This window comes from Panthera onca, chromosome D1 (assembly GCF_046562875.1).
Source record: "Panthera onca isolate mPanOnc1 chromosome D1, mPanOnc1 haplotype 2, whole genome shotgun sequence".
NCBI classification, from domain to species: domain Eukaryota; kingdom Metazoa; phylum Chordata; class Mammalia; order Carnivora; family Felidae; genus Panthera; species Panthera onca.
This window is the reverse complement of record NC_138348.1, coordinates 41477518-41495587: the sequence shown is the minus strand read 5'-3', so window position 1 is coordinate 41495587 and position 18070 is coordinate 41477518. Positions and strand designations below refer to the sequence as shown.

The following is an 18070-nucleotide window of genomic DNA, read 5'->3' as shown; positions in this document are numbered from 1 at the left end:
GAAGTGAAGGAGGAAGAGAACCAACCCCAGCTTCATCCTGTATATTACTGAGCACGAGGAAGTTGGTGCTTGTTCAGTGTAAGACTTTAGGTTGACAGGAAAGATCTAGATTCTTGCTCCAGGACAGGCCCCATGAAGCCACAACACACTACTTTAGTCCAACTCCTGTCACAGCTGGATTTTAGGTCCCCCCCCCCACATACCCGGGGTGGGGGGACCACCTGTGACAGCCGTGGCCCCTCTCCCCCCTCAGCCTGCGGCGACTGTCCAGATCCCATCCCCGAGTGTCAGGAAGGAGAGGCGCTCACCGTGGACAGGAACACCACAGAGCTCTGCTGCCCTGTGTACCAGTGTGGTGAGTCCCAGCTGGACATGGGGACCTAACCGTAAGGGGCTCCAGGGACATTTATGTGCCACCAGAAACTGTCTGGCTAGCTCAGTGGGTAGAGCATGAGACTCTTATGTGCCACCAGGCCCCTTCACCATGCCCTCACCTCAGGACCGTGGGAGTTCAACAGGGAGCAACAGGGAGCCCCCAGGTAGTGAGCACCGAAGCATGAAGTAGCCAAAGCCATGATGAGACCCCACCCGAGGAAGCAGGGCCAGGCCAGGGGAGCCGGATGGTATGGGGTCCAGGCTGTGACATGGGTGGCTCTGAGGCTTCATGAAGAGGTTCCCTGTCCCCTCCATGGCCACCCAGCCCAGGGCCAGGGACAGGCCTGGGTTGAGGCCACCCCAATCCTCCTAGCATTGATTTACAGTCTTCATTCTCTGACCCCAGGCCCCTGCTTCACAATCTCTTTTGTCACTGTATTACCCTGGTATCTGCACATGGAGGCTGCATCCCTGACGACCCTGCATCTTGAAGCCTCTGAAGCTCTTTGGTTTTGCAATCGCAAATAAGCGTGGGCCCTTTCTGATAATTTTACAGGACATAGTACCTTAATACAGGGTGTACTATGTACCTAGTACCTTAATAGTACCTAGTAGACATAGTACGGCCAGCATTTGAGACCTGAAGAACACCTGATGGATAAGAATTAACAGACTGGTTAAATTTAAAGATGACCCCATTTGCAAAAACTGCACATTGACTGTGGGAAAAACGTGAGCGAACCTCACGGGCACAGAGCGGTGCCAGTGAGGACCGTCTGCCAGGATACTCCAGGGGCAACGCCGACTGCTTCAAGTGTCAGAAACCAAGTCTGAAACAGTGTAGGTTTCCCATGGAGCGTTCCCCAGATGCGCTGTCCACACCGGGCCAATCGGCTCCACCCGAGGTCTCAGAGGCCAGTGGTCCCAAAAGTGGGGCGAGCTTACAAAGATGATCTGATGATGATCTCAATGTCCTTCCTCTTGTCTTCTCTCTCCTTTTTCTGCGCGTCTCTTCTTCTCTCCAGCTCACCCCCCTCTCTTGTTCACGTGTCTCTCCACGTTTCTCAGGAGAAAGCCTGGTCGTGTGCAGTGAGTACAGGCAGGGTCAGTGAGTCATGGTTTTGCACCCCAGTCCTGCCATTTTCTGGCTGTGTGGCCTAGGGCGAGTCACGAACTCTCTGAGCCAAGGCTCCTCATTTGTAAAATGAGGTGCTAATAGTATGTCCCCTGAGGGGCAGTTGTGAAGCCTGGAGACAATATATGAAATACTTGATGGTCTTTGTGATACAGAGGTGCTCAGTATAAGGAGGCTATTGATATTATTACCTTCTCCCAATCTTCATTGTACTTTTATTATAGAGGCACTATATATGCCTTATAGAAAGTACAGAATCCAAGTAAAGATAAGAAAGTGAAAATACTTTCTTCCTGCTTCCACTGTCAGCACTTGAGTATATATCCTTCCAAATAGTCTCTATGCCTTCATATGTGTGTGTGTGTTTTAACCAAAATAAGCATGTATATGCTCTTTTTTATTTTATGTTTTATTGTTTTTATTAAAGTATAATCAATGTACAATATTATATTAGTTTCAGATGTACAACATATTGATTCAAGAAGACGTTACCCTGTCTTCACCATGATGAATGTAGTCACCGACTGTCACCACGCAATGTCATTACAATATTACTGACCATATTCCCTACGCTGTACTTTTCATCTCCGTGACTTATTTATTTTATAACTGCAAGTTTGTATCTTAATCCCCATCACCTATTTCACTCAGCTCCTCACCCGCCTTCCCTCTGGTAACCACCGGTTTGTTCTCTGCAGTTTTTTTTTTTTTAATTTTTTTTTTAATATTTATTTATTTTTGAGACAGAGAGAGACAAAGCATGAATGGGGAGGGGCAGAGAGAGAGGGAGACACAGAATCGGAAGCAGGCTCCAGGCTCTGAGCCATCAGCCCAGAGCCTGACGCGGGGCTCGAACTCACGAACCGTGAGATCGCGACCTGAGCTGAAGTCGGACGCTCAACCGACTGGGCCACCCAGGCGCCCCTGTTCTCTGCAGTTAAGAGTCTGGCTTTTTTGTTTGTTTTCTTGTTCATTTGTTCTGTTTTTCAGACTCCACACGTAAGTGAAATCAGATGGTATCTGTCTTTCTCAGTGTGACTTATTTCACTGAGCATCATACCGTCTAGCTCTATCCATGTCGTCAACAATGTGCACATGCTCTTTTTTAACCAGCTGTTTTCAGTTAATGTTAATAAAAATTTCAAGTTCTATCATACCCCATCCATGATTTTCCTGGTTTGTCCAACCCAGGACCTGTGGTCTCTTAAATATCATTTAATCTAGCATAAGCATCTTTTTCTGCATGACAGGGAATTGTAGAGTTTGGGTTGTGGTCCTGCAGAAAGTCCTACCTTCTAGATTTATCCACTTGCTTCCTCCGGGAACTGTTTTCCTTGCTCCTCCCATCCTCTGTGCTGCCTATAAACTAGAAATTAGATCTAAGACCCGCTGGATTCAAGTTATGTGTGGGGCTCGACATAACACGAGCTTCAACGTACATCATATCACGAGATACAGACTAGCTGGTTGAGACACCGCAACTCAGGCTAATGTTGGTCCTGGATTACGGTGGGGACTGCCAGATGCCTCCATCTTACATTTGCAGTTTTCCTCTTTCAGCCAGAAAGTAACCCATTACTTTGACACTATACAAAGGTCCTTCTCTTCCTCCACCTCATAATTTTTTTGATAATCCTAACCTGACTACTCGCAGGGTGACACAGAATTCAGGGGAGGGAAGGCCCAGCTGAGTGTCTTTAAGGTTCTGACATTGTCATATCGCTAATGCCTCATCAGAGTGGAACTATGTCTTCCAGTAGGAGTTCTATGGAGAGACTCCAGGAGCCCAGACTTCTTCCCAGGACTCTAGCCCTGGAGGGTGTCTGAGGACACTGGGGGGAACCCAAGGAGGAGCCCTCTCCTTAGCCAATGTTGCATTCTGGGGATTTCTGCTCCAGGTATCTGCAGCTGATGTGTCCCCTGCCTCCCCTCCCTCGCAGTGTGTGAGAGCTTCCGCTGTCCCCAAGTACAGTGTGGCATGGGCACTGCTCTAGTGGAGGTGTGGAGCCCAGACCGCTGCTGCCCCTACAAGTCCTGTGGTAAGTCCCTGGCCAGGGATGCCCTTCCCCAAAGGCAGGGATCCAGGGCCCCCGTGAAGAGTAAGGGAGGGGAGGAATGAGCCACCACTGTCCCTCCAGAATCCCCAGATGGAAGCTGCCAAAATCACCTTCCTCACCCTGCATCTGATCTCTGGGTGCTTAGCATTCCTACACCTTTTTCTCCCCAGGACAAAAGAAGGGAAAAATCAAGTTCCTTGTTCCCAAAAGGTTTTTCCTTCAAAGCAAGTCTTTATTGCAGCTGTCTGTTAGTAAGCATGATTTTTGTTAAAATTTACCTCCGTGGCACCTGGGTGACTCAGTTGGTTAAGTGTCTGACTCTTGATTTCGGCTCAGGTCGTGATCTCACGGTTTGTGAGTTCGAGGCCCATGTCGGGCTCTGTGCTGTTGCAGAGCCTGCTTGAGATCCGCTTTCTCTCTCCGCCCCTCCCCCCCCAAATAAATAAACAAACAAACAAACAAAAATTACCTCAAACTCCTTTGGGAGCATCAATGATCAATAGTGAATACCAGTGAGCTTTATATAAAATGTTATTTAAAAAGAGTTGAGAAATTATTTTGCATTTATTTCACTGTCTTTTTCCAGGCCTGCAATGTAAGCTTCACGAGGGTAGAGATTTTAGTCTATTTTACTCATTGTGTTGTCCCCAGAGCACAGAAAAGCCTCAGCATGTAGTAAACATGACTGAGTGACCCGGGAGAGCGTTTCACAGGCACTGTGACCTTGAGCTCTCCTTACCTTGAATCTCCAGCTGACGTGGTGTCTGTTAAGTTTGCTAGTGGGGCCACAGCAGTCGCCTTCCAACAGGACGTGCCCCTGGTCAGAAGTTCCGCCCTTGATGCGTTCCCTCCTGGAGAGGCTCCACATCTGCTCTAGAAAGGGTTTTCAGGAGGATGGGGCGGGATGAAGCCCAGATGACAAAGGACACCTGTGATTGGTCTGTCGGCCTGTTTCTCCTCACCCGCCTCTGGTGGAGCTTAGGACCCATCACTGCCCCCACCTGCCCTACCAGGAAAGCTGCACTTCCCATGCTGGGCTAGGCTGGAGGGAAGCTGAGATTTTGGCTTCTTCACCCCAGTCCCTATCCCAACTGGGCTTGAGGCTGTGCCAGAGTGAGCGGCATGGAGGCCCGGGGAGACTTCCACCTGGACGTCTCCAGTGAGACAGGTCCTGGCCCCTCCTGTTTTTCAGAGTGTGACTGCGACACAATCCCGGTGCCCCGGTGCCACCTGGTATGGAGACCCTGCTCCTCCCCGCCGTCTATGACCTGCCTCCCCCTTTCCTTTCCACTCTTTCCCATCCCCTGGAGACCCTATTCCTTTAATGTAGTGCAAAGAGCCATGGATCACAAGTTGGCATTCTTGTCCTAAGCTCTGCCCTCTGAGCCCAGTGTCCTCATTTATAGAGTGGGCGTGAGGATGCTTCAGCATTGTGATGAGCAAGGACAATGATGATGGTGGAGATGATGATGGTGGGGATGGTGGGGATGAAGATGATGAAGGTGATGATACTTTTTACGGCAGCTCATGCTTATTGAGAGCTAACTATATGTCAGGAACGTTCCTGGGCCTTGTGTATATAGTGTCATACCAACAAGGTTGATTCCACGATGAGCTCAGTGATACAGACAAGGAAGCTAAGGTTCAGATCGTGAAGCTAGTAAATCACAGTCAGGATTAGAACCCAGGAAATCTGACTCCAGAGGCCATGCCCTTAACCACCAGACCGCACAGCCACTGAGGGAAGGGAAAATACTGTAAGAAATGTGAAGTTGTTTAAAGTTTTTTCACAATTTTCTAGATTTTATATATTCTCCTCACCCCCTACCCCCCAGCACACATTTCCTCTCATTTTCTCCCCCACTCCTCCCTCCTCCCTTCAACTGGTGAAGGAGGAAGTGAGATAGTGTGAGCCAAGCTGGGTTCTTGGCTGGAAGCCATGCAATGGTCCCTCCCTGATGCGGCCCGTGGGTTCTTGGGATGAGAGGAGAGGCCTAAGTCCCTGAAGAAGACATCGGGGAGTGATCCTCAGTGGGGAAGCCATACTGGGAATTTCTCCCTTGGCTGGGGAGTGACTGAGCTTGCCGGAGCTTGCCAGCCCCTCCCCACCCACCTCGAGGAGGCAGCTGATAGAGACAAGGGCCCCGGTGGCAGACTGCTCCCAAGGGCAGGGCTGGGCTTCCCCAGCGTGGGGTGCTGACTGCCTCTGCCCCACCCAGTGGGAGAAGTCCCAGCTGGACGAGGAGTTCCTGCACAGCGTGGAGAACGTGTGTGGATGCGCCAAATACGAGTGCGGTGAGTGGGGAAGGGAAGCCCGTGGGGTAGAGCCAGGCTGGGCCCGATGTGCGTGCTGGGCTCCAGTGACTGTTGCCATCCTGCACGCTCAACCAGTGAAGGCCCCCGTGTGCCTGAGCCGTGAGCTGGGGGTGATGCTGCCGGGCCAGACCGTGGTGGAACTCTCGGCCGATGGCGTGTGCCACACCTCCCGCTGCACTGACGTGCTCGACCCTCTTACCAGCTTCTACCAAATCAACACCACCTCTGTGCTGTGTGACGTGCACTGTGAGGCGGTAGGTGCGGCGCAGGATGGGGATGGGCAGGGGCAGCGGCTGGCCTGGGTGATCCCTGGTGCTCCAGGAATCAGAGGAGTCTCAAGGTTTCTAGACAAGTCTGAAGAGGAGACATGGTGCGGGCAGGGGACCCTTCAGAGACCTCTGTAGAAAGTGCTGAGAACAGGCGGGGTTGGGAGAGGCCAGGAGGGGAACGGCAAGAGTGAAGGTCTGGCAAGGGCGAGTATTTGACAGAAGACGTATTTATGAAGCACCTACTTACGACTGGTACATTCCCTATTGCTTTGGTTTGTGTGTTTGTGTTGTTACCCTTTGTGCACTTCTGCACACCCAGTATCTAAGATAGCGACTGGCTTCTAGTAAAAGCTAAAAGGGGCTGGCATTATTCCCATTTGTCAGATGAGAAAGCTGAGGTTTAGGGAGGTCCGGTCATTTGTACAAATTCCCACAGGGACCGGGACTCAGACTGAGGTCTGCGTGGAAACAAAACCAGCACCCTTAATCACCAGCAGTGCTGTCTTTGAAAGGGGTGGAAATGCTCTTCGTCAACTGGGAATGGGTCTAGGAACTGCTGTAAAGGAGGCTTAAGGGATGACCTTCCTGTCTGAAATAAGAGGCTGGGAGTGAGCTCCCTTTCTGAGCATCTACATGGGGGGGCCTTCTCTGGGCTTGGGGCTCAGAGACCATCAGACAGTAGGAAAGCAGGAGGGTGGAGGTGGGCACATGGCTGAGGTCCCTCTGGTCCCGCCCTGTCCTGCAGAATCAGGAGTACGAGCATCCACGGGACCTGGCTGCCTGCTGTGGCTCCTGTAGGAACGTGTCCTGCCTCTTCACTTTCCCCAACGGCACCACCTCCCTGTTCTTGGTATGCAGCCCCTTAACCACCCACCTGGGAGGGCATCCCAGGAGGCAGCCGGGGCTCAGGGCTAGGCACAGACAGGGTCCTGGGCAGCACCTGTGCCCAAGAGCTGTGCCCTGTCTGTTCACTCAGACCATCTAGCCACCCAGTCCCCATTGTCCACCTCTGTGCCCTCCAGCCTGGGGCATCCTGGATTGCAAACTGTACCCGCCATCACTGTGGCAACACGCCCCTGGGCGCTGTGCTTGTCCGCTCACCCATCAGCTGCCCGCCACTCAACGAGACCGAGTGTGCCAAGGTCAGTGCCAGCCTTCTCCCCTCACAGCATGGCCTGAAGCCAGGGGTATCACCTGTCTTACTGGCGGGGGGCGTTGCAGGGTGTGGGGCTCCTGTGTGCAGAAGTGAGGGAAGAGGGGTTCCCTGGAGGCCATACCTGCCCTGCCACCCCAGCTCCACATCTCTCCATGTTCCTGCTCTGACCGCGTCACACCCCACATCCTCATGCGTCACACACACAGCCGCACACGGATGTATGCAAACATACATCCTCACATGTTCTGAGACGTCACATACATGCCATGCAGGTGCACAGTTCAGTCCTCTGATGCTCTAATGGCACTACCACTAGCCAAAACAGCACTGGCAGGGACAGCTGTCACTAAGGGCACACACCTCAAGGAAAAGGATTTCTGGGGGGTTTGGTTATTGTTAAATGAGGAAGGTTCCTGAGATTGATACTGGACATCGAAAGGTTTCTGATCTTAAAAACAAGTACACACGCTCCCAGTCACACACACTCGCACTACAAAACCACACATGTATATGTCCACAAAGTCACATGCATGTGCTCACACACACAATACTTATTTACAAAGAACAGTCACATCATTGTTTTATCCATTTCATAATAGAGGAGGAGGGCTATAAGGGATAACTGCACCCATTTTAAAGGTGGGAAAATGGAGCCCAGAGGAAAAGGGATGACTTATCCAGGGCTGGGATGGAGCCCAGGCCACTGACCCAAATGGGTCAGCCCCTGCATCGCTCCCCTCTCGGACCCTCTGTGCAGGAAGCACTAATGTGGGCACAGGGTGGGGCAGGAGGGAAGCCGCCACTGGAAAGATGGGAGGATCTCACAATCTTAACCCAGCCTCCGGTCTTACTGGGGCCACTGGCAACTTTTATGCCAGTGGCCCAGCCAGTCAGGTTAGTCCCTGTGGCTCTCCCATGGCCAGCCCAGGGGCGCCTTCTCCCTCTGGCCAGGGCCTGATGGACAGCAGGGCCTGGCATACCTGCCCTGGGGCATCTTGGGAGGAAAAGCTGAGTCAGGGCTCTTGTGCCTTTTCTGCCTCTTGCTGGGATCTTGGCTTCTGGCCTGGGACGGGCTCTCCCACTCACCTCCCCTCCTCTCCCTCTAGGTTGGGGGCTCAGTGGTACCTTCCTTGGAAGGATGCTGCAGGACATGTGAGTGAGCACGGTGGAGGCCCAGGGGTGAGGTCGCTGGTCGGGGGACAGGGTATCCTGTCAGGGCTCAGAGGGCCGGGTTCCTGGCCTGGCACCTCCAGTGCTAGTTCTTCAGGGGTTTAGATGAAGGGATAACACCGCTACCATGGGGCTCACGGCACTGGCACAGATATGCGGGTGGGCAGAGCCCATGCTCCTGTCCCTATCCCAACAAAAGGCCTTTACTTCTTGATGGAGACAGGGGACATTGGGCTATTGAGTCCAGGAGGTCAGAGATTCATCAGCTCTTCTGCCTCCTCCTGCCCCTGCCAAGACCCCGAGCCCAGAAGCCCCCCAGGTGAATTCTCCTTGTGGTCAGGAGCCCTGTCTCAGAGATTCCCGCCAGGGGGGGGGGATTCAGGCCCACAGGGTCGCTGTCTCAGTCCGAGTGACCTGGACTCACACCTGGCCCCTGGAACCTGCAGCCTGAGCCACATAAGCATGCACATTCTAGTCAGCTTTAGGACCTTTGTCTACACGCCTCCCCTCTCCCTAGGGTCCTCAGACTGTCCTTTGGAGGGATGTAGAATTTGACACCCTTTTGTGTCCACCTCGCATACTGCAAGGAAGCTGGGCTCAGTGCCTCATTGGCTGATCTCCAACCCGCAACTCATGTTCCCTGAATATTCCATGTGCTCCCGTGTGACCTACGACCCATGTCCCTCTCCCCAGGTTCCCCGGGGACCCTGTTTCCTGTGGTCCCCGTTAGCCCCGCCTCTCCTCCACGGGTTAGTGTCCACTGCCACCCAGGTACTCCTCTCGGAAACCCACAGGACTGAGGCATGCAGCCACGTTGCTATTCCTAACAACGTTCCTTCTGCTAGGTGGCCCCAGCTCTGGGGGTGGGGGAGGGGAGGGCGGGGCCCCTGCTCCCTGCCTCTGGCAAAGGCCTTTCTCGGCCAACAGTGCATGCTGGGTAGCGAGCCTCATCCCTTGGGCTTGCGTGGGAATGCTTCAGCGGTTCCCCCTCTCCTGGACCCATCAATGCCGAATGCCACCACCACTTTGCTCCTACTTGTCACTCAGCTGGCCTTGGTCTGGGACCCCGAGGGCCCTGGCCGGGACAGCCCTTGGTCCTCTTGCCTCCTGGAAGCAGGGAAGGAGGAAAAAGTGAACTTAGCTTTGGCCAGGAGTCCTCCACTGGGATGATAGGAAACCCACTGTGGTGAGGCCAAGAAGCCACAAGAAAGGATTCCACCCTGTTTCTGGCAGGCACCCTTAGTGACAGAGGGAGCCCATGCATCAGACAAATATTTATTGAGCATCAATATGCCAGGCCCTGTTTTAGGCACTGCAGACACAGCATAAATAAAGCTTTATAGAGCTGATGTTGTAGTGGGAGAGCCCCGCATAATAAGTCAAATATATGTGATGGATGCATCCAGTTTTATGGGGATTGAAACTTATGCAACTTGGGGGGCCTCATAAGAGAAAGAACACAAACTTACAAGTCCTGTATCAGGGTATGAAAGCGAGTATTCATTGAGAATGAGAAAAAAGAATCCACAAGTTGTGGAAGGGGCCATTCAAAGGAAGGCCCAAAGCTTCCGTTTCCCCAGCATACTGGGGACATGATGGTGACAGTGCCCCAGATAGAAATAAGGCAAGGGAGGGGGCAGGGAGGGAGCACAGGGTGCAGGGAGGGCGGGCGTTATAGTTTCAGGAGTGGTGAAGTAAGGGCCCAAGGATGAGCTATTTGAGCCAGTGAGGGCAGGAATGGCCTTGAGCTCTCTTGTCTGTGGGAGGCGTGGTCCAGGCAGAGGAACCTGCTTATCACTTTCCACCTCTGTGACAACTGTGTGAAGTGGGCAAATCCCTGGCCCTGTCTGATGGATAAAGGAAACCCAGTGAGCCTGAGGCGTGCAAGCATCTGCTCGGGACTGGGGTTTCCAGACATCCAGGAAACTGCAGATTCTTTACCCAGAAGCCCTCTCAGAGTCAGAATGCTGAAGCTGAGCCAGAGGCACAAGGGGAGTGGGGGGGGGGGGGGGGGATGGCCAGGGTCACGGGCAAGGATTAGAGATAGGCTTTGGGGGTGGGGTGGGGAAGCAGCCCACCTGGTCTCCAGATCCTCCTCCTCCCTGGCCAAGAGCCCCTGAGACCATCCAGACATCGTTCCTTTTCTCCCCTGCCCTAGCCATCTCCACATCTTTCCAGGGCACTGAGTTAGAAGGCTTTCTCTTTGCTGGCGAGGGGCTCTAATGCATGGGCACTAACACCAGTAGAGAGACCCTCTAGCATGACACTAACTGCCCCAGTCTGGCCCATCCTGCTGCCCCCTGCCAGCACTTCTCAGCCATAGCTGCCTCACCCAGCCTGTCCCCCCAGGTAAAGAGGATGGGCGCTCCTGCAAGAAGGTGACCATCCGTATGACCATCCGAAAGAATGAATGCAGGAGCAACACCCCTGTGAGTGTCGCCCGAGTGGTGGTGGGAGGGGGTTGGGGGGGCGGGGCTACACAGTGGGCCTCACTGGCCTGCCTGTCTCCAGGTGAACCTCGTGTCCTGCGACGGGAGATGCCCATCCGCCAGCATCTACAACTACAACATCAACACCTACGCCCGCTTCTGCAAGTGCTGCCGGGAGGTGGGCCTGCAGCGCCGCTCTGTGCAGCTCTTCTGTGCCACCAACGCCACCTGGGTGCCCTACACAGTGCAGGAGCCCACCGACTGCGCCTGCCAGTGGTCTTGAGACCTGGGGGCTGGCTGGCCCAGTGTGCAGGGGGAAGCTCCTGGGGAGTAGAGAGCTGGTATGTGCTGAGCATGGAATGCCAGGCAGAGGCACAGAACGTGACTACACCCATACCGGCTCTTTCTCTGGCCTCCCTCTCCTGCATACAGGGAAAGTGCCACACCCGAGGGGTCAGGGAACTCAGCTCTGTCCTTGGCTGAGGTTTGGAATGGGCCCTAGATTGGGGGCACCAGCCCCTGCATGGATGTGGGAATCCATGACTCTGGCTACAAGTGGAGAGGGGGAAGGCTTTCCTGAGAAGGAAGGACCAGAGCTAGACCCAAGACCACGTGCAGGGCCAGGATGTGGTGGCCCATTCTCTCTTTTGGCCCTTTCTACCAAGGAAGAACCACAGACACAGTAAAAGGAAGGGAGGCTTTAATTACAACACACAGGCCTGTGAGTAGCTGCCCAGGAGGACTTCCCAGAAGCATAGAGGGTGGGTTCCCAGGCCGGGGTCCTCTCAGCAGTGTTGTGAGGTCAGGCCCAGAGACTGGGGAGGGGGCTTGGTGACCCTCAAGTCCCCTATAGCCCCAAGAGGGATGCCCTCGTATTCTGTTGTTGACACTGCGGTTCAGGAAAGGATTTAGAAGAACAGACCCATGCCTGCTCTATACGTATCCCCCACAGCCAGCCTTCCTGGAGGTGAGCTGGCTCTTGCGAGGTGCGGGCAGGAGCCTTGGTTATTTAATGGTACCTTCAGCCTGCAAGGGCAGTGCCTGGCTTTGCAATGTGCCTTCTCTCCAAGGACATAGTAGAGTTGGTCTCTGGAGGGGCCTGACTGTGAGTTTTGTGGCTCAGCCAATTCTTAGCTCTCTGCATCATGGGACTGTTTAGCAGGAAAGCGTCTATCAGTGGAAAATGCAAGCCCTACATACAGCTGATCTCCTAGAACCTTGTCTCTGAACCAGAGTGTCCTTCTTAAAGCCAGGTCTAGGGTCCCCTTCACACCCCACTCTGTAGGCCACCTCCCCATGCCACTGTGTGCCGCTGGGGTCCAGGCCAGGATGTTCAGGCCCCAGCAGTGCTCTGGTATGTCTGGGGATATGTGGCTGCCCTAGTGTCCCTAGGTTTGGGGATAGGGGCCTGTGCCAAGATGGTCCCCAGCTGTTCCTGCAGCCTCTTTGTTCTTGTATCTGTATTCTGGTTCTAGATCCAATAAACCACAGAAAGATATCAGGCCTCTGAGCATCTCTCAGTGTGTCAGCTTTGCTTTGAATCTGAAGGAGTTTCAGCTGTGAAGAAAAGACTCTATTTTATGGCCCTGAAGGTCACCCCACCTTGTCCTGCCCCACCTGTGCCCAGCACTGTGACCCCCTCAGCACCTGCCCTGCCCCCACTGTGTACTCCTGGGGACCTCACTCCTGATGGTCACACCCACCACTGGAATCACATGTTTCTGCCTCTTCACCTCACCTTCACTTCCACCCAGGCATCCCTCCTGCCTGCTCCTCCCGGAAGCCAGCCTCCTACTCCAGCCCTTTGGCCAAATATCCCAGTCCTGATCCCCCAGCTGCCTCCTGGGAAACCAACTCTTTTAGATTCAGACATTTTAGTGTAAGATTCACAAGAAGCACCCGTTATCAGCCAGCATGATCCCATGCCCTGTGCTTTAGAAAGGACAGGACATGGTGAGGAATTTAAACCTTGATCAGTGTTGCCGGATTGCCCTCAAAAAGCCACCAGCAGCACTGATATCAGTGTTCTCTGAAATGATTTGGAGATGGTGATTTATATAAAAAATACATACACCCTTTGATGAAGCCATCATATTTCTAGGCAGCTGTGGTAGGCTGAATGATGGTCTTCCAGATATGTCCACATATTCATGCCAGAAAGCTCTGAATATATGACTTTACATAGTAAAAGGGACTCTGCAGATGTGATTACGGTAAGACGTTTGAGGTGGGGAGGCCATCCTGGATTATCCAGGTGGGCCCAATGTCATCCCAAGAGTCCTTGGAAGAGAGAGGCAGGAGGGGTCAGAGAGAGGAGATGAGATGACAGATGTTGAGGTTGAAATGATGCACTTTAAGGTTGGAGGAAGGGGCCACTGGCCAAAGAATGTGGGCAGCCCCTAGAAGCTGGGAGAGGCAAGGAATGGGTTCTCCCCTGGAGCTCCAGAAGGAACACAGGCCTGCCCACACCTTGATTTTAACCCAGTGAAACTGATTTCAGACTTCTGACCTCTGGAACTCTAAGAGAATACATTTGTGTTATTTTAAGCCATTAAGTTTGTGGTAATTTGTTACAGCAGCCATAGAAAACTAATACAGCATCTAAAAAGGCAATTCATACAAGGCAGGTGCCCAATTATTTATTACAGCATTGTCTTAAGTTAAAAAAAAAAAAGTAACAACTTTACATGCCTATCAATGTGAATGATTAGATCACCCACGACAGCCACACCATTTAAATTATAATAGAACTGTTTCATATACTGGCATGGTGGGCTCTCTAGGATATGGAAAATGAAGAAAGGAAATTGTGGGTCAAGTCCCACAGGATGATCCACCTCCTTTATGCACCTGTGCAGGGACACACACACATACACACACACCTACATCAGTCTCATTCCCTTGAAGGGTTTTCAGGACTGAGGAGGGCCCTTCCTCGCTGCTTGGGCCAGCTGGTTCAATGGCAGAGCGTCCCAAAGACTGTCACTGTGTAAGGGAGGATGAAGTGATTAGAATAGATTCAAGGCTCAAGGGGTACGTATGGCTTCTCCTATCCCCAATCTCTTTGCATTACTTAAAGCTTCAGGGAAGCCCAGAGGCCACACAGCAGACAGGTAAGGAAACAGGAACCCAGGGCCCAGCCCCTCAGAGAGCTGGTAGCTGAGCTGGGCGGCTGCCCAGCCTACGGGCCCCCTGTGACGTCTTTGCAAACACGAGGGGTTTTGAGCCCCAGAACCATCCCATTTTCCCTGCCTCGGGCTCAAGTTCCCGCCCTGATTTTCTGGGCTTAATCTTCTTCCTGTGGAAATCAATAAGGACATTGTGATGGAATGATTCACGTTCAAGGTCAGGCCAGAGCAAATTGGAGGCGACATGCTGATTTTACCGCCTCACAGAGAGGAGAGCCAATCCTGCTCCCAGACCCCTTAACCCTTTCCTCGCCACCCCCAGAGGTGGGGGCAGCACTCGCCCAGCTTCAGCCTCCTCCCTCAAGCCTAGGGCCCCAGGGCACATTCATCCTAGTGTGGCCCTGCCCTGTATATCCCCCTCCCGCCCCCTCCCCCCCAGGGGGCTCTGACCACACAGGCTTTGGAACCTCACACAAGCTCCTGGTGAATTGGGGTAGGTAGATGGCAATCACAGCCTGAGCCAAACAGGAACAACTTCAACTTGAAGGTCAGATGCTACTTGTATAAATTCATTGGCCACATCCTGACCCAGGAAATCTGTCTCCGTGAAGGTGCGCTTTTCCCACTTCCAACCCTCTTTTCAGAGCTCTTAGTTCCCCCCCACCCCTTCCCTGCTGCCCAGGGTTGTCCCACATGGGAAGACGGAGGAGAAGGGGGACTAAATTCCTCATTAAAAAAATTTTTTTTGTTTAACGTTTATTTTTGAGAGAGAGAGAGAGAGACCGCTTGCACATGATTGAGGGAGGGGCAGAGAGAGGGAGACACAGAATCCGAAGCAGGTTCCAGGCTCTAAGCTGTCAGCATAGAGCCCGAGGCAGGGCTCGAACCCACGAATGGCGAGATCATGACCTGAGCCAAAATCGGTGCTTAACCGCTGAGCCACCCAGGTGCCCCAGTTCCTCATTTTTTTTTTTTAATGCACAGCAAGTCAGATCATTTCTGTGGCTCAAACATGATACAAGTTTATTTCTCCTTCCTATAATAAACAAAAACAAAAACAAAAACAAAAACAAAAACAAAAACAAAAACAAAAACAGGTGTTTCTGAGTAGCTGGAACCTTGCCTCCAAAACAATTCAGGACCCTGGCTCCTCTATCTTGAGGGACTACCATCTTCAACACAAGCCTTGCAAAGGCGCCATGCTCCTCTGCATCAAGCCAGCCCCTGGGAGGTGTGCCAGGAGCAGGAAGCATGCACTGCAGGTTGGGGGAGCGGGAGCGCAAGTGGCTTGCTCTCTTCCACTCACATCCCTCTGCCCAGAACCTGTGTATGTGGCCACAACTAACTGCAAAGGAGGCTGGGAGATGTAGTCCGACTGTGTGCCCAGGAAGAAGAGGGGCTGGGTCTGTGATATGTCTTCTCAGTGAGGAGGTAGATAGTGGGTCAACTCTGAGGAGTGTGGTTGAGCAGGACAGAGAGAGATAGGGCATGAGGTCAAGGGAAGGTTTATTTGTTTGGTGGTTTGAGGAAGGCAGTGATTTGACCAAGTATTCTGGAAGGAGCCAATGGAGAGGGAAGGGTTTTGCTGGGGAAGAGCTCAGGGTCTCAGAGGGCCCTGGGCTGGCATGAGGAGGAACAGTGACAGATAAAGGCACCTCTGGCTGGGTGGACCCTGCCCTGATCTTTATTCATTCTGGGCCCCCAGCATCTAACACAGAGCACTGAAAGCTGAGTATGAACGTGTGTTTAAGCATGAAAGGGAGGAGCCCGGGCAGCAAGAAGTTAAAGAATGTAGGGGTGGGCAGATCTGGGGAGCCAGGTGCCCCCCAACATACTGTGGCAGTGCCAGTTAATCCCTTGCAGCAGGCAGGAGGCCTGCACAGCTGTCTCTCTCAAGCTGGAACTGCACACCCAGCCGGCCCTTTGCCCAGAGGTCCTGGCTGCCCAGGGTTGGGAGGAAGGGGAGGAGATAGGTAGGCAACATGGTGGGTAACTGGTCCAGCCCCTGCATGCTTGGACAACTCGTTCTCCAGAGCTGAGCCATTCTCTAGGCTGGCTACTCAGCACACCGCAACCCCCCCCCCCCCCCAACCGCCGCCACATTTGGCATGAAGACCTACCTTCCTCTGGGCCACTGTCCTCCCCCCCAGGCTAAAGCCAAACTGTGTCCCTGTTCGTCCCACATCACATCCATTTCTGCCTCTGCGCCTTTGCCTGGGCCCTTTGCCTCCCTCTCCCTGGGCAGTTCCTGCCCAGCCTTCTGACCAGCTTTGAGCTGCAAAACCCCAGCCCTGTGTTCCTTCTCTTTGGCCACTAGTCCCCCACGGCCCTAGGTTCTTCTTTTCTGGGGTGTTATGTGCCAGTGCGACCCTATGCTCTGCTCAGAGAAGATGGATGCAGGCCCAGCTGCAGCATTCCGTCATTATTCACCCACATTTCATTCACAACAGATGAGGAAGCCATGGCTCAGAGAGGTTTAGCAACTGCACAGCTGGAGAGTGGGGGACTTGGGACTTGAGCCCATGCTTATGTCACTCCAGAGTCCACCATCAGACTTTCCTTCTCACCGGGAAAAGCACAAAAAGGACTGCTGGGTGTCGAGACCCCTTCCTCCGGGAAGCCAGAGAGCACAGTGGAAAGAATATTCTAGTCTCTTCTCTCTCTTTGGCCAGTTACCAGTTACAGGATTTTGGCAAATGTCAAGGCTCAGTCCCCCATTGTGAGGAGGGGCAACAGGTTCTACATGCTCGGGCTGGCATGAGTGTCAAGTGAGATCATGGATGGGAACAGGCCGGACAACTGCGGAGTCTGCCACCCTGTGTGAAGCTGCCCAGATGAGCCGGGAGATCCAGCTCCAGCCATGCACAGGGTAGGAGAAAAGCTGGAGCAAACTGCCCAACCCAGCCCAGCCCACCCTTCTTGCAGAGGCTCTGGGGCTCCCGACTAAGCCTTTGCCTCTGCTGCCCAGCCAGCTGTGCATTCTGCCTTTCTACCTGAGCTAAAATCATCACTTACGGATGGTTGGAGCTGAGGGAGCAGACTGCTCTGAGGGAAGAGCCTAGATGATGGGGTCCAACTCTGTCTCTGCACAGCTACGTGGTTTATCCTCTCCAAACTCAGTTTCCTCATCACTAAAATGGAAAGGGGAATCTGGCAAAGTGACCGTGAGCATGTTTACTGATAAAGCCCTTGGCCTACAGTAGGCATTTAGTGAATGAAGCTACTGTTACCACTGCGGACAGAACCTTAACGGTCATCTTCTTCAAACTCCACATCTCCAGGGGCAGGACCTGACCCTAGAGAGAGGCAGTGACTTCCCCAAGGTCTCCCTGCAAAGTGAGCAATGGCAGAGCCAACACTAGACTCCAAATCCTGTACTCCTTCCGTCGCATCCTCCAGGGAGTTTCCTCTGACTTCCAACCCACTTAGGGCCTCCTTGCTCTGATCTCAGAGCCTGCACCGCCTGACTCACCTACTGGGCCTTCCAAGAGTTCTGTCTCCTTCTAAGACTGGAGGCTCTTTCTCCTGCCCTAGCCTCCCCAACATTGCTGTCACAAGCCTGGGTCCTCTGCAAGGTGTGCAGACACAGCCAGGGACGTTCCGAGGACTCAGCTGAGCTGGATGACATAAATTCCCAGGATGAAGGGGAGAGAGAAGTAAGAGAGGGAAGGGTTAAAGCAAGGCAGCTGGAGCGGGCAGGCTGCAGACGGCCCAGCCCAGCACTGGGAGGCCTGTACCACTCCATTCCTTTGCAGATCAGTTACACCCAGCTGTCTCCCTCCCCACCGCCAGTGCCCCTCGGATTAGGCGGGAAAGGATCCCCGGCCTGCAGCCTGCACACGGCCCATGGGGAACAGCGCCTGCAGCCCACGCCTCCACGACAGCTGCTGAGTGTCAGGCGAGAACATAGATCAGCAGGGTCCTGGCAGAGGTGCCCCCAGCCCAGGCCCTGCCCCCAGCATGTGCAGGAGGGGCCGCCTGACGAGAAAGGGGGTCTGTAAGGGATTTGAGAGGTACAGGGGAGGGACTGCTCCC

The 18070-nt window shown here is 53.4% G+C and overlaps 1 protein-coding gene across 1 annotated transcript in view; it reads left to right on the top strand.

Annotated features, from left to right (window-relative positions):
• OTOG (otogelin) overlaps positions 1-12395 on the top strand; it is a 90872-nt gene extending 78477 nt beyond the window's left edge. The window contains exons 45-54 of the mRNA XM_078432621.2: positions 254-355; positions 3451-3549; positions 4760-4800; positions 5787-5862; positions 5959-6137; positions 6898-7002; positions 7175-7294; positions 8415-8460; positions 10828-10907; positions 10990-12395. Of these exons, the coding sequence (XP_078288747.2) occupies positions 254-355; positions 3451-3549; positions 4760-4800; positions 5787-5862; positions 5959-6137; positions 6898-7002; positions 7175-7294; positions 8415-8460; positions 10828-10907; positions 10990-11190 (1049 nt within the window). The 3' untranslated portion in view covers positions 11191-12395. The remainder of the gene's footprint in view (positions 1-253; positions 356-3450; positions 3550-4759; positions 4801-5786; positions 5863-5958; positions 6138-6897; positions 7003-7174; positions 7295-8414; positions 8461-10827; positions 10908-10989) is intronic.
• Positions 12396-18070: the final 5675 nt, after the last annotated feature.